At 44.2% G+C, this 14,931-nt stretch overlaps 1 protein-coding gene across 1 annotated transcript in view; it reads left to right on the forward strand.

The window, feature by feature from the left end:
• The window catches only part of CEP290 (centrosomal protein 290), a 51,109-nt gene extending 37,222 nt beyond the window's left edge, over positions 1-13,887 (forward strand). Inside the window, exons 42-54 of the mRNA XM_054386762.1 lie at positions 744-855; positions 1,121-1,266; positions 2,456-2,611; positions 3,970-4,093; positions 6,672-6,806; positions 7,056-7,142; positions 7,921-8,085; positions 8,828-8,950; positions 9,958-10,118; positions 10,915-11,059; positions 11,954-12,027; positions 12,171-12,274; positions 13,679-13,887. Coding sequence (XP_054242737.1) covers positions 744-855; positions 1,121-1,266; positions 2,456-2,611; positions 3,970-4,093; positions 6,672-6,806; positions 7,056-7,142; positions 7,921-8,085; positions 8,828-8,950; positions 9,958-10,118; positions 10,915-11,059; positions 11,954-12,027; positions 12,171-12,274; positions 13,679-13,719 — 1,573 coding nt within the window. The 3' untranslated portion in view covers positions 13,720-13,887. The remainder of the gene's footprint in view (positions 1-743; positions 856-1,120; positions 1,267-2,455; positions 2,612-3,969; positions 4,094-6,671; positions 6,807-7,055; positions 7,143-7,920; positions 8,086-8,827; positions 8,951-9,957; positions 10,119-10,914; positions 11,060-11,953; positions 12,028-12,170; positions 12,275-13,678) is intronic.
• The last annotated feature ends 1,044 nt before the right edge of the window (positions 13,888-14,931 follow it).

A 14,931-nucleotide genomic window follows, 5' to 3' on the forward strand; every position in this document is an offset into this window, starting at 1 on the left:
TTGATAGATGAGAAGCTCAGCAGGAGCCAGCAGTGCCCTCATGCAGCCCAGAAAGCAGCTGTGTGCTGGGCTGCATCCAGAGGAGTATGGCCAGAGGAGTGTGTCCCTTGGTTCTGCTCTGCTGAGATCCTACCTCCAATCCTGCCTCCAGTTCTGGTGTCTTCAGCATAAGAAGGACACAGAGCTGTTGGAGTGAGTCCAGAGGAGGCCACAAAGGTGATCTAAGGGCTGGAACAGTTCTGCAATGAGGATAGGCTGAGGGAATTGGGGTTGTTCAAGTTGGAGAAGACAAGACTCTTGGGGGCCCTTCTAGCTGCCTTCCAATACCTGAAGGTATCCTAGAGGAAGGCTGCAGAGGGACTTTTCCTAAGGGTGTCTAGCAATAGGACAAGTGGGAATGGTTTTAAGCTGAGGGAGAGTAGGTTCAGGCTGGATCTTAGGAAGTTCTTCAGTACAAGGGTGGTGAGACGCTGGAATAGGCTGCCCAGAGTAGGTGTGGATGGCTCTTCCCTGGGGGTGTTTAAGGCCAAGTTGGATGAAGCCTTGAGCAGCTGAGTCTAGTTGGGAGATCTCTGTGAGATCTCAACCAAAGCCATTCTATGATTCTATAAAAATAAATAACTACAAACACAGATTAAAGTCCTTGGGTTTTGAGTGGAGAAAAATCTGTCATGATTATTAAACTTTTAAGTGCTGATGGTGATGAAACTTTGAAGTGATTAAAAGTTTGTAATTTTTCAGAGCAAAGCTGAGGAACAAAATCTCATAGATGGGCTTCAAAAAAAAGTTAAAAAGTTGGAGAGCGAACTTGAGAAGTGTGAAAAAACAGGAAAAAAAGCTGTAAGAGAAGACAAGGTATGAAATCCTGAGCCTGTGGCTTTGGAAGACATCATCAGCCTAGATCTAGGCAGTTCACCACCCCACACCAGTTCCCTCACCACCCCACACCAGTTCCCTCACCACCCCACACCAGCTCCCTAACCAGAAAAGCAATTTGATGTCTCTTCTTGTTTTCCATGATCTTTGCTACAGCTCTGTTGCTTGCTTATTTTGCTTAAAGGAAAAAAAAAAAAACCACAAACCCCAAAAATCTCAAATAGGTAATTTCTGTGCTTCACAGACCTCCAAAGAGGAAGTAATTCGATGGGAAGAAGGTAAGAAATGGCAAATCAGAATGGAAGGCTTGAGGAACAAGCTAAAGGAAAAGGAGAAAGATGCAGATGCTTTAGCCAAGCAGCTGAATACATTGAAGGAAATTTATACCAAGTAAGTTGGTTTGAATAGGGTCAGCTACAGATTGATCACAGAATCACAGAATGCTAGGGATTGGAAGGGACTTATGGAGATCATCCAGTACAACCCCCCTGCCAAGGCTGGGGGACCTAGGGCAGGTCACATATGAACACATCCAGGCAGGTTTGGAATGTCTCCAGAGATGTCTCTCTGGATATCCTCTTCCAGTGCTCTGATATCCTCTCCTGAGTTCCTCCTCATGTTTAGATGGAACTTCATGTGTTCAAGTCTGTGCCCATTACCCCTTGTCCTGTCACTGGGCACCACTGAACAAAGCTTGGTCCCATCCTCCTGACCCCCACCCTTTCAGTATCCATCAGCATTGATGAGATCCCACTCAGGCTGCTCTTTTCCAGACAAAACAGTCCCAATTCTCTCAGTCTCTCCTCATCAGAGAGATGATGATAGACACCATAAGGGAACTCAGCTGTGTTTGCCATGTAATGAATTTGTGATGTTTTGAAAAGTGATGTCTATAATTTGACACTGCAATTCAAAGGATTAGTTAATTTTCAAGCATCAAGCTACACCTCCAGTATCTTTTCCCTTGTAGAAGCCAAACCTGAAGAGGGGCTATAAGAAAGCTGGGGAGGGACATTTTACAATGGCTTGTAGTGATAGAACGAGGGGCAATGGATTGAAGCTGGAAGAGGGCAGATTTAAACTGGAGATTAGGAAGAAATTCTTTACAGTGAGGGTTGTGAGACTCTGGAGCAGGTTGCCCAGGGAGTCTGTGGATGTCCCCTCCCTGGAGGTGTTCAAGGCCAGGCTGGATGAGGCCTTGAGCAACCTGGGCTGGTGGAAAGTATCCCTGCCCATAGCAGGACAGTTTCAACTGGGTGATCTTTAAGGCCTTTTCCAGCCCAAACCCTGATACTGACTTAATAATATTGTTTTTTCAAGGACTGGTTTTCAATTTGGTTTTGTTTTGGTTTTTTTTTTTATGGTAAAGCTGTGCTGACTATAAATTAACCTTATATAAAAATCATAGAATGGATTAGGTTGGAAGGTTCATGGAGCAAACAGCAAACGTGGATTCTTTGAGAGAGGAAGTAGTCTCCAAAAGAAAGCAAGTTAGCAAATAAAGTGTTAATTGTGAATTTATTGCTTGTATTTAAATTTGTTTGAAATACCAATATTTATTATTTACTGGCTGTTGCAGGACTGAAAAAGAGAAAACTGCTCTGCAGAAGAAACTGAAATCTACTGGTGTCACTGTGGACCGGGTGGTTGGAGTAAGAGCCTCAGGGACTGAAGAAGAACTGGAAGAGCTGAGGAAACGGAACCTGGAGTTAGAAAATGAAATTGCTCACATGAGGTGAGAGGCATTTGGAAGGAATCTGTATCAAGATCTGTGGAAAGAGATAGGCTCTGTTAGCCCAATTAATTCAATGAGTCAAAAACAACCCCAGGAATTTCTAAATTCCTTCTTTGAGTCTCTGACAAGTGAAATCTCCTTGGGAGCAATAGTGCGTGGACAGAGAATGTGCAGCATTGCTTTATAGTTCTAAAAAGCTACATAATTTTAAAGATGTTTTTTCCTATTATCAGAGAATCATAGAATGGTTGGGGTTGGAAGAGATCTCTAGAGAGCAGCCAGTCTAACCCCCCTGCCAAAGAAGGAGCACCCAGGGCAGGTCACACAAGAACACATCCAGATGCACCTTGAAGGTCTCCAGAGGAGATTCCACAACCTCTCTAGGCAGCCTGCTCCAGGGCTCCAGCACCCTTACAGGAAAGCAGTTTTTCCTCCTGTTGAGGTGGAACTTCCTCTGTTCCAGTTTGTGTCCCTTGTTCCTTTCCTTATCACTGGGCACCACCAAAAAGAGCCTGGCCCCTTCATCTTGATACCCATCCTCAGGTATTTATAGACATTAATAAGATCTGCGCTCAGCCTTCTCTTCTCCAGACTAAACACCCCCAGGTCTCTCAGATTTTCTTCATCAGACAGATTTTCCAGTCCCTTCATCATCCTCATAGCATCTATTGGATTGTCTCCAGTAGATCCTTGTCCCTCTTTAACTGGGGAGCCAGACCTGGACACAGTATCCCAGCTGTGGTCTCACCAGGACAGAGTAGAGGAGGAGGAGGAGAACCTCCGTAGACTTTCTGGACACACTTTTCTTGATGCACCCCAGGATACCTTTGGCCTTCTTGGCCACAAGGGCACATTGCTGACCCATGGATAATTTATTGTCTGCCAGGACGTAAAGGTCCTTCTCCTTGGGACTGCTTTCCAGGAGGACAACCCCTAGTCTGCACTGGTGCCTGGTTTTACTCCTCCCCAGCTGCAGGACTTTGCACTTGTCCTTATGGAACTGCATGAGGTTTCCTTTTGCCCAGCTCTCCAGCCTGTCCAGATCTCTTTTTGAGCAGGTGGTGTACCTGAAGGAAGCTCTGCATGTCTCAAAAGAGGAGATGCCTTTGGATTGCCAAAGTCCTTTTGATTCATAGGGAGTAGTTGAAATAGGCTAGATCCATAGATTCATGGAATGGTTTGGCTTGGAAGGGACCTTGAAGATCATCTCTGGCTAATGTCTGCCTACCATTGGTTTAGAATAACTGGCCCAGTAATCCAGAAGTTCAGGTTTTTTTTCCTCAAGGGATGTTTTTCACAGAATCTGCATTAACAGCCATTTCTTTGGTTTGGCTCCTTTTGTTTTGTTTTTTATGTAGAACCCAGCAAGCAATCCCAAGAGATTCTGTTGTGGAAGAATTGCGTTTCAAAAATCAGTACCTGCAGGAAAAGCTTCATGTGTTAGAAAGACAATGCTCAAGAGAGACCTATTCTAGACCCTCGGTGAGTTGATTCCCAGAGGAATTCATGGATTCATGGAATGGGTTGGGTTGGAAGGGACCTTTTAAAGATCATCCAGTTCCAACCCCCCTGCCATGGGCAGGGACACCTCCCACCAGCCCAGGTTGCTCAAGGCCTCATCCAACCTGGCCTGGAACACCTCCAGACAGGGAGAATCCACAACCTCCCTGGGCAACCTGTTCCAGTGTCTCACCACCCTCACTGGAAAGAATTTCTTCCTCATCTCCAGTCTAAACCTGCCCTCTTCCAGCTCAAAACCATTGCTTCTAATCCTATCACTCTCAGTCCTTGCATAAAGTCCCTCCCCAGCTCTCCTATAGCCTCCTTCAGATACTAAAAGGCTGCTCTAAGGTCTCCCTGAAGCCTCCTTTTCTCCAGGCTCAACAGCCCCAAGTCTCTCAGCCTGTCCCCATAGGGAAAGTGCTCCACCCTCTGATCATCTTCATCACCCTCCTCTGGACCCTCTCCAGCAGGTCCACCTCTTTCTTGTGTGTGTTTTATTTTCACAAGGTTCATTATATTGCAAAAGCTGCATGATTAGTTTATTTTAATCTTTCAATTATTATATTTAACAGTACATTCTAGCTTTCTTTTATTTCTTGTTTTCTTTCACTGTCATTCCTTTGCTTGTTTTGGTTTATTTTCTCTTCCTTGTTTTGGTTTATTTTCTTCCATTTGTTTGGGTTCATTTTCTCCTCCTTGTTTTGGTTCATTTTCTTCTGCTTTCTATGTTTTGGTTTACCATCTTCTGCTTTTCTTGGTTTAATTTCTTCTGCTTTCCTGGTATTGTTTTACCATCTTCTGCTTTTCTTTCATGCTTCATTCTGTCTTCAACCTGAATCAGAGTACCTGTGACCAAACTGAACTGCCCAAGTCTGTTCCTATCAGTACCACTAAACAAAAGTATTTGAAATTCCTTCAAAAGAAACCTCTTTCAAATAGAGATGGAATCAAACTTCAAAGTGATCCGAGCATCCCCAGGGGCAGTGAAATAGGTGAGGAAGTAGACTTGAAAGTGTGCATCAGGCATAATGAAGACCATGAAGCTGCTGTGGATGCAAGCCCAGAGGTGTCTCCTGAAGCTAGTGAGATGTGCAGGGACACAGATATTTCTAGGGAAGGACTGGAAACCAAAAACAGAGCTGGAGCTGATGAAGAGAACTGCAGTGAGAAAGAAGAAAATACAATCCAACCTGGAAATGGAAAACTTTGTGAGGAACTTGAAGTGGAGGAGAAGAAGCAAGAAATACTCAGGCAGCCAAATGTTGATGAGGAAGAAAGCCTGGAGCTGCCTGGTACTGACAGAATCAGCTCCAATCAGCCTGATTCAGGGGAACCTTCTAATCAAGCTGCTGCTGATGAAGCAGAAAAAATAAATGTGAATGGTGAAATGAATCAACACACTGCTCAGACTCACCAGAGTGCTACAGAGGGACATGAAACGACCCCAGAATTGGGTGAAATGCCCAAGGTTTGATGCTGTAGCAGTCCTCTAGCATTTCTGTTGTGGGGATGGTATAGAAATGAAATAGTTTGGTCTTGCTAGTGCAGTGGTGGTTTCCTGTGCATCATCTGCAGGGATACTGAAAGAGTCACTAAGTGATCCCTAAAGCTGACCTTATGCTTGATGCTAGGCAAGCTTGCCAGCTCCCAAGGGAGCTGCTGGCAGTTCTGCAGTTTTGATCCAGAAAGTTTGCAAATAGTCATAGAATCACAGAAGTGTTTGGGTTGGAAGGGACCTCAAAGATCATCCAGTTCCAATCCACCTGCCAGTGGCAGGGACACCTCCCACTAGCCCAAGTTGCTCAAGGCCTCATCCAACCTGGCCTTGAACACCTCCAGGAAGGAGGCATCCACAGCCTCCCTGGGCAACCTGTTCCAGAGTCTCACTACCCTCACTGGAAAGAAAAGTTGTATTAGGTGGTTTTAATCATAGAATCATTAAGGTTGGAAAAGAACATCTAAGAACATCAAGTCCAACCTTCTATCCAGCACCTCCATGACCACTAGACCATGTCTCAGGTGCCACATCTATTCAATTTTCAAGCATCTCCAGGGATGGTGACTCCACCTCCCTGGGCAGCCTGTCTCAATTCCAGACCACTCTTGCAGGAAGGAAATTCTTCCTCATATTGTAGAGGATTGGTTTTGTCTTTTAGACTTTGAGATTCAGTTCTCCCTAGTTTGATTTATTTATTTCTACCTAGTTTGATCTATTTATTTTTACTTGATGTATTAACTTCTACCTAAGTTGATTTATTTAATTTCTTTCTTTCTACCTAGTTGGATTTATTTATTTTTATTCTAGTTTAAGAGTTAATTTTGGTTGGACAAAATATTTTTTAGAGGTATATACTCCTTTATAAACTCTTAAAGATTAGACAAGTTTAGAAAATGCTGAGAGGAATTAAAGTCAGAGCAGATTAGATCTAAAGTGGGTGATAGATCTGTCACCCATTTTATTTCTGTCAAAACTCCTAATTCTCTGGTGCTTTTTAACTGATACAATGATTAGGGCATCACCACTTAATAATATTTTTGCCCCTCTTGTTTTCTCAAGACGTCAGGAGTAGCCTCAGATGATCAACGCAGAAGAGAACAAGAGCTTCTCAAAGAGAATTTAAGGTTGTCGTCTGAAAACGTTGAGCTGAGGTTCCAGCTAGAACAGGCCAATAAAGATCTGCCAAGACTAAAGGTAACATCTTTTTACCTTTAATCCCTTTGTTTGACCCTGACACAGGTTAGGGGTTGCTGGAAAAGGACTTGGGAATCCTTTCTGTCAGCTTTTCAGGGTTGTGTGGCAGCTGACAAGATTGAAATGCTGCTAGGAATGGTGAAAAATGTCATGGGGATGGGAAGTTGCTTTCCCTTTACATCTGTCAGAGGGAACTCACTGTAATTTTGTTGCTGTCACCTCAATGTGAAATCTGGTTTGTATTTTTAGGACCAAGTAGGTGACTTAAAAGAACTGTGTGAACTTCTCAAAAAGGAGAAAGCAGATGTTGAACGAAAGCTGGACAGTATTAGAGGGGTGAGTCTTGTAAGAGCATTTGTCACAGAGTCACTCTGAGGCAGTGGGAGGTTTTGGATAGGAGGCAGCAAATTCTGAGTCTTCCTTTTCAGGCACAAAGCTTCATAGGTTGGTTTGGGCTGGAGGCAACCTTGGAGGTCATCCAGTTCCAACCCCCCCTGCCATGGGCAGAGACACCTCCCACTAGCTCAAGAACTCATCCAACCTGGCCTTGAACACCTCCAGGGATGGGGCATCCACAACCTCCCTGGGCAACTCTTGGCCACAAGAGCATATTGCTGTCCCATGGAGAACTTATTGTCCACCAGGACTCCAAGGTCCTTCTCCATGGAGCTACTGTCCAGCAGGACAACCCCTGGTCTGTACTGGTGCCTGGAGTTATTCCTCCTCAGCTGCAGGACTCTGTACTTGTCCACATTGAACTTCATGAGTTTCCCCTTTTCCCAGCCCTCCACCCTGTCCAGATCTCTTAGGATGGCAGCACAGCCTGATGGTGCATCAGCCATCCTCCCAGTTTGGTATCATCAGCCTTGGGACAGGAAGATTTACTCCTGCTTTAAAATGCAGCTCTTCTGTCAGTGGAATCCAGCAGAAGCCTGGTTGCTACCAAGGGCCCTTCTTTTCCTCCCTTAAGAAACTTTAGGGTTCAAGTCACAAAACATTCTAGCATCTCTTTTTATCAATATAAATTGCAATGGGAAAATGAGTGATAAATCAGATTTGGAGTATCTCAGAATATTAACATGAACTTTTTCATATTTTTTTCCCCTCTCTTTAGGCTAGTAGAAGTGGAAAGACAGTCCCAGAATTGGAAAAAATAATTGGTTTGATGAAAAAGGTTGTAGAGAAAGTTCAAAGAGAAAATGAAGATCTGAAAAAAGCTCCAGCTGTGGTTTCTAATGAGAAATTACTTGGTCTTGAACAGGAAAATGAGAGGCTAAAGGTAATGATTCATGGCCAGTAACTGTGTTTAGCTGCAAGTTGGTAGAGAAATGGAGCAGCCAGCCTGGTGTTTAACATTGGTTGGCACAAAAGGGTTTGAAAAATACCAAATATGAGATGTGTAGAGCAGAAAAACAAAACTGGACTTTAGCATAATAATGATGAAGGGACTGGAACATCTCTGTGATGAGAAAAGGCTGAGAGAATTGGGGCTGTTTAGTCTGGAGAAGAGCAGCCTGAGGGGGATCTCATCAATGCTGATCAATACTTACAGGGTGGGGGTCAGGAGGATGGGGCCAGGCTTTTCTCAGTGATGCCAGTGGACAGGACAAAGGGCAGAAACTTGGACATCAGAAGTTCCATCTAAACATGAGGAGGAACTTCCTTAATTTAAGGGTGCTGGAGCCCCGGAGCAGGCTGCCCAGAGAGGTGGTGGAGTCTCCTTCCTGGAGACATTCCAAACCTGCCTGGATGTGTTCGTATGTGATCTGCCCTAGGTGACCCTGCTTGGGCAGGGGCTTTGGACTGGATTATCTCCAGAAGTCCCTTCCAACCCCTACCATTCTGTGATATCATCTCACATGGTTTATGTAAAGATTCTCTGCACCTTAAGGCTGTCTTTAAATAAGTGATGAAATGTTCACTCTTCTGGGCAGCTGTTACTGTGCTGTGCTTTACAAATGGCACTCAGTTTTTCTCATGAGCAATGGAGAGATGTTTTAACCAACTGTTTGATAATTTAGTCTGAGCTGGAGAAAATGAAACTTGACCTGGGGGAGCAGCTGAGTATGAGGCATGAGTCGAAAACCAAAGGAATGGAGAAAGTCATAGCTGAAAACGAGAGACTGCGGAAAGTGCTGAAAAAGGTATGGGCCTTGTAATGCATCCCTTCATTCCTTGCAGCTCCTGGATGGGGCTCCCTGTCCTTTCTTCTTCTTGTTTCTTTTTTTTTTCCTTCTTTTTAAGAATGGTTGATCTGAAATGGCCACTTCACTAAGCACTGATACTGCTGCAATAAAGTTTTTAGCTCTGTGCGGAGAGAAAGTGTCCAAGGAGCAGGCCAGGAGGAAGTTTGCAAGCTGTAGAGCTAATGAGCTATAGGATTTTAAACTGTGTGGAAAGAAGACCTCCAATCAGAGAATGGCTCAGGTTGGAAGGGACCTTAGAGATCATCTACTCCAACCTCCCTGCCATGGGCAGGGATGCCTCTCAACTGGACTTGGTTGCTCAAGGCTTCTTCCAACCTGGCCTTCAACATCCCCAAGGAGAAGGCATCCACAGCCTCCCTGGGCAGGCTATTCCAAAAATCTCACCACCCTCATACTGCAGAATTTCTTCCTAAGATGCAGTCTGAACCTACTCTTCCTCAGCTTCAAACATTTCCCCTTGTCCAGTCTTTAGACACCCTTATGAAAAGTTCCTCTGCAGCCTTCCTGTAGGATCCCTTCAGGTATTGGAAGGCAGCTACTAGGTCTTCCCAGAGTCTTGTCTTCTCCAGGCTGAACAATCTCAGCTCCCTCAACCTGTCTTCAGTGTAGAGGTGCTCCAGCCCCTGGATCATCTTTGTGGCCCTCCTCTGGGTTCATTCCAACAGGTCTGTGTCCTTCTTGTGCTGGAGACACCAGAACTGGAGGCAGTATTTGAGGTGGGGTCTCAGCTGAGCAGAGTCTTGCCCTGCTGGCCACACTCCTCTTGATGCAGCCTAAAATAAGGTCCAAGGAGCAGCCCTGGAGTTAATTTTGCAAGTTGTGCTAGTGATCTTGGATGCTCTGTGTTCCTCCCAATCAACACTGATCTCACCAGCACTTCAGCTGGCCCTGTGCTTCTTGTGAGGTTAAGTGTTCCACATGCCTTTGTTTTTACTGAACAATAGGAAGCTGACAATGGAGAGAAGCTCCGAATAGCAAAGAGTAACCTGGAGATATTGAACAAGAAGCTAACTGTGCAGCTGGAGGAAACCTTGGAGAGGCTGAATTTGGCTGAGAGGCAACTTGATGGAGCTGACAGCAAAAGCTGGAAGTCCATTGTCACAAGGTAGGAATGGAGAATCATCGAATTATAGAACAGCTGGGGTTAGAAAGAACCTCAAAGATCTACTCCAACCTCCCTACCACAGGCAGGGATGTCTCTCATCTAGACTTGGTTGCTCAAGACCTCATCCAGCCTGGCCTTAAACACCCCCGGGGAGAAGGAAACCACAGCCTCCCTGGGCAGCCTGTTCCAGAGTCTCACCACCCTCATACTGAAGAACTTCTTAAGAAGTCTAACCCTGCTCTCCCTCAGCTTAAAGCCATTCTACCTTGTCCTGTCTCTAGACACCCTGATGAAAAGTCCCTCTGCAGCCTTCCTGTAGGATCCTTTCAGGGACTGGAGGGCAGCTAGAAGGTCCCTCAAGAGTCTTGTCTGGGCTGAAGAACCCCAGCTCCCTCAGCCTATCCTCAAGGCAGAGGTGCTCCAGCCTTTGGATCATCTTTGTGGCCTGCTCTGGACTCTCTCCAATAGCTCTGTGTCCTTTTTCTGCTGGGGACAGCAGAACTGGAGGCAGGATTGGAGGTTGGATCTCACAAGAATGAAATAACAAATAGAAACACAAACACAAATGTTAATTCCTCTTTAAATATTAGCAAACAGATTTGAATTTTCATGGTTTTATTTCCTCTTTTCCATATAAATATTTCACATCTGTTTTAAGGTTTACTTCATGTCATTCAACTTTCAGCTTCAGATACTTAACTTTCTGATACTTTAGCTCTTATTTCTGCAAAAGTCTTAGCCTTGCGTTAATGTTTGTTGGGTTTTGGGTTTTTTTTCCCCTAAATAAAATTCCTAGCAGGATGCAGGAAACGAAAATGAAGGAAATGGAAATGGATATTGCTAAAAAAAATCAAAGCATTGCTGACCTTAAAAGGCTGCTTCAGGAAGCAACCAAACGTGAGCACAACGCTGACAAAAACTTAGAAGATCTGAAAAAGCAGGTAAGTCAAATTTAGCCAACTAAGTCACATTTAGCCAGATGGTTCTAAGAATAGATTCTTTCAGATTAAGTTCTTTCTCATCTTTCAATTGGTAGAGTCTGGGGGGATTTTTCCTCTAATTCCTAGGGTTTTTTCAGTCCTACTTGCCATAGTTATAAGTGGTTTAGCCAGTTGGCCTTCACCACATAGTGTCCACTTATGTTCTTCACTTCAGGTCTTAGAGGGAAATTCATTTTTTTATGCTGTATTCTGGCATTAGTTTTTACTATTACTATTATGATTCATAGAATCATATCTTTTTACTATTATTATGGTTCATAGAATTGTTAGGATTGGAAGGGACCTCAAGGATCATCCAGTTCCAACCCCCCTGCCATGGGCAGGGACACCTCACATTAGAGCAGGATGCTCAGAGCCACTCTTCGTAGAACAGTGAGGGTTCAGAGGGATCTCTGGAGATCATCCAACCCAACCCCCTGCCAAAGCAGGAGCACCCAGGGCAGGTCACACAGGAACACATCCAGGTGGGTCTTGAAGGTCTCCAGAAGAGACTCCACAACCTCTCTGGGCAGCCTGCTCCAGGGCTCCAGCACCCTCACAGCAAAGAAATTTTTCCTCATGTTGAGGTGGAACTTCCTGTGTTGCAGTTTGTGTCCATTGCCCCTTGTCCTATCACTGAGCACCACTGAAAAGAGATTCCTAAATTTCATCAGTCTCTAATTGTGGAAACTCAGTAGATGGAACACTTATTTTTCCCTGTGATAACCTGGATTACATCCTTAGTATTATTTTCATTCATTTTTTTAAATCCTAAATCAAAAAGATTTCCATCTGAACTGCATCCTCCATAGAAACTATTTTCAACAGTAAAAATACCTTAATTTTCCTTTTAAGGTTGAGCTCCTCAAACACCTTCCAGAAGATGCAAGCACAGACCAAAGCCTCCTCAAGGAGCTTCAGCTTTTAAGGTAACCTCTTTTAAATAAATAAACAACTCAGCCACTAGGACATGCAAGAAGAAAGATCAGGAAATGGCCACTGCTGGTTTCAGGTCTGTATTTTGTATTATTATTTTTTTAAAATGTCATTCTGAAATTATTTTGTTTTTCAGATTAACTAATCACCAGTTGCAGAAAGAAAAAGCAGAGCTAGCTCAGCAGCTGGAGGTTCATAATCACCACATACACACAGATAGAAGGGAAAGTCCTGCTGCTGGTAAGCGTTTTCAATACCTACTGCCCTGCTTTTTACTTAATGTGTGATGCAGAAAAATAATAAATCTGCAGAATTAATTGAATTATACCAATGCCAGTGAAATACTACAAAATCCAGAATGGCAGGGGTTGGAAGGGACCTCTGGAGATCATCCAGTCCAACCCCCCTACCAAGATGGTCACCTAGAGAAGGTCACGCAAGAACATGTCCAGGTGGGTTTGGAAAGTCTCCAGAAATGGAGACTCCACCACCTCTCCGGGCAGCCTGGTCCTGGGCTTCAGCACCCTTGAAATATAGAAGTTCCTTCTCATGTTTAGATGGAACTACTGATGCTCAAGTTTGTGCCCATTACCCCTTGTCCTGTCACTGGGCACCAGTGAAAACAGCCTGGTCCCATCCTCCTGACCTCCACCCTTTAAGAATTGCTCAGCACTGATGAGATCCCCCTCAGGCTGCTCTTCTCCAGACTAAACAGCCCCAATTCTCTCAGCCTTTCCTCACCAGAGAGATGTTCCAGTCCCCTCAGCATTTTTGCTGCTCTTTTCTCCACCCTCTCCATAATAACATCATCAGATGTTACAAACATCTGATCAATGTTCATAACTATCTGAAGGGTGGGTGTCAAGAAGAAAGGGCCAGGCTCTCTTCAGGGGTGTCCTGTGATAGGACAAAGGGCAATGGACACAAACTGCAACCCAGGAGGTTCCACCTCAACATGAGGAGAAACTTCTTTGCTGTGAGGGTGCTGGAGCCCTGGAGGAGGCTGCCCAGAGAGGTTGTGGAGTCTCCTCTGGAGACTTTCAAGATCCACTTGGGTGTGTTCCTGTGTGGCCTGCCCTAGGTCCAGCTTTGGCAGAGGGGTTGGACAGGATGATCTCCAGAGGTCCCTTCCAACCTCTACCATTCTGTGATTCTATGAAAAGTTCTGAAAAATGATCTGCAGTGAATTCTTGAAAGAAAATGCCCAAGCTGGCAGCCAATGAGTCTCCATTTCCCAAGCCCTGCTCTGTGAGTGATTTAAGACTTGAGAGGCACCAGTCCCATGGCAAAAGCAGAGCAATGGAGTAGCACCTTGCCATGTAACTGGGGGAAAATAATAAAACCTCTTAAAATCATGAATGCAGTTAACATGAATGCTAATCCTGTGCCATTTCCTAATTGCCTGCATTTAATTCAGTGCTTACTGTGTAGCTGCATTGCTCAGAAGTGTGCCAGCAGACTGCCCATGGGAGCACTGCACTCAGTCACAGGAACTCATTTGTCCAGGATGAATTTGTGGTGGATTTTGATCCCAGCTGGGTTACACACTTGACTGTTTTAGCTTTCTGGAAATGCAAAATTCCTCTAACAGGAAATTGATTTCCATTACCTTAAATTTCCTAAGAAATTGTCTTTTCTTTTTAGAACATAATGGAATTCTAGAGAAGGAACAAAATGAGAAGTGAATGACAGAAGTAGCTGAGCTCCAGATATGCCTGAAAGCCTCAGAGTTGGAAAACCAGCAACTAAAGGTGATGGGGAGATTTTTCAGTCCCTAGTGAAGGTGGTGATCATTTGCTCAGCATTTAGCCCCTTAAAAAAGGAGGAGAAAGGAAAAAGTGAGATTATTTCATCCAGACTAATGGTATTTTGTTGTAGATAAATTATTCTTCATTGTTTATATTTTATATAGCTGGCTGTACACTATTATAGCACAGATGAAATAAAGACAACTCAAACAATCCTGCATTCTCCCCTTATTTCTACACCATCTTGCTTAATATCCCCTTGATGAACATTCCTGATTGAGCTGCAACCTGAAAACAGTTAATAAGCCTCTAATTACTAAGGATCTCCAAAGCAGAACTAAAATACTTTCTATTATTTACTCTTTTGGGGCAAAAAAAAAAAATAATAGTAGGGCTGTAGCTCAATTAAATTTTCAACTCATGGCATAATGCTGCAGCTCAAATAATAGCAGGGGAAAAGCTGTCCCACCAAAAGAAATTGTTAGAACTAATACAAAAGTTTCTGGTCCCACCTGAAAGATTCAGATGGCATCTGGTTGGAAGGGACCCTCAAAGGTCATCTTGTCCAAGCCCAGACCATAACTCTGAATCCTACAAATAGCAGTGTTACAATAATTCTGTTTATGGGAGTGCAAGCTGTGAACTTTAAGTTGACATTCATCAGCCAAGCTATTAAGACAACAGGTTTCTGACACTCAATTCTAACAGTTTCCAGGAAAAGGCTTCAGAAGTTAAGGATTTTTCAGAACAAAATTATTCATTTAGGAAAACCTGAAAAGTCTGACAAGACCTAACCTAGCCTGCTGCCTAAGCTAGGAGATAACCTGCAGAGAGAGTTCCATGGTAGACAGAAGTGAGAGGAATGCAGCACATCAAACAGGTGACTCCAAAGAGGAAAATTATTTCAAGCATCAAACTTGATAGAGAATCATAGAATTGGGTTGGAAGGGACCTCCAAAGCTCATCCAGTCCAACCCTACTGCAGTCAGCAGGGACATCCTCCTCTAGATCAGGTTGCTCAGAGCCCTGTCAAGCATGGCCTTGAGTATCTCCAGGGATGGGGCCTCAACCACCTCCCTGGGCAACCTGTTCCAGTGTTCTACCACCCTCATGGTGCAGAACTTGTTCCTAACAGCCAACCTAAATCTC

This window comes from Indicator indicator, chromosome 14 (assembly GCF_027791375.1).
Source record: "Indicator indicator isolate 239-I01 chromosome 14, UM_Iind_1.1, whole genome shotgun sequence".
NCBI lineage: Eukaryota > Metazoa > Chordata > Aves > Piciformes > Indicatoridae > Indicator > Indicator indicator.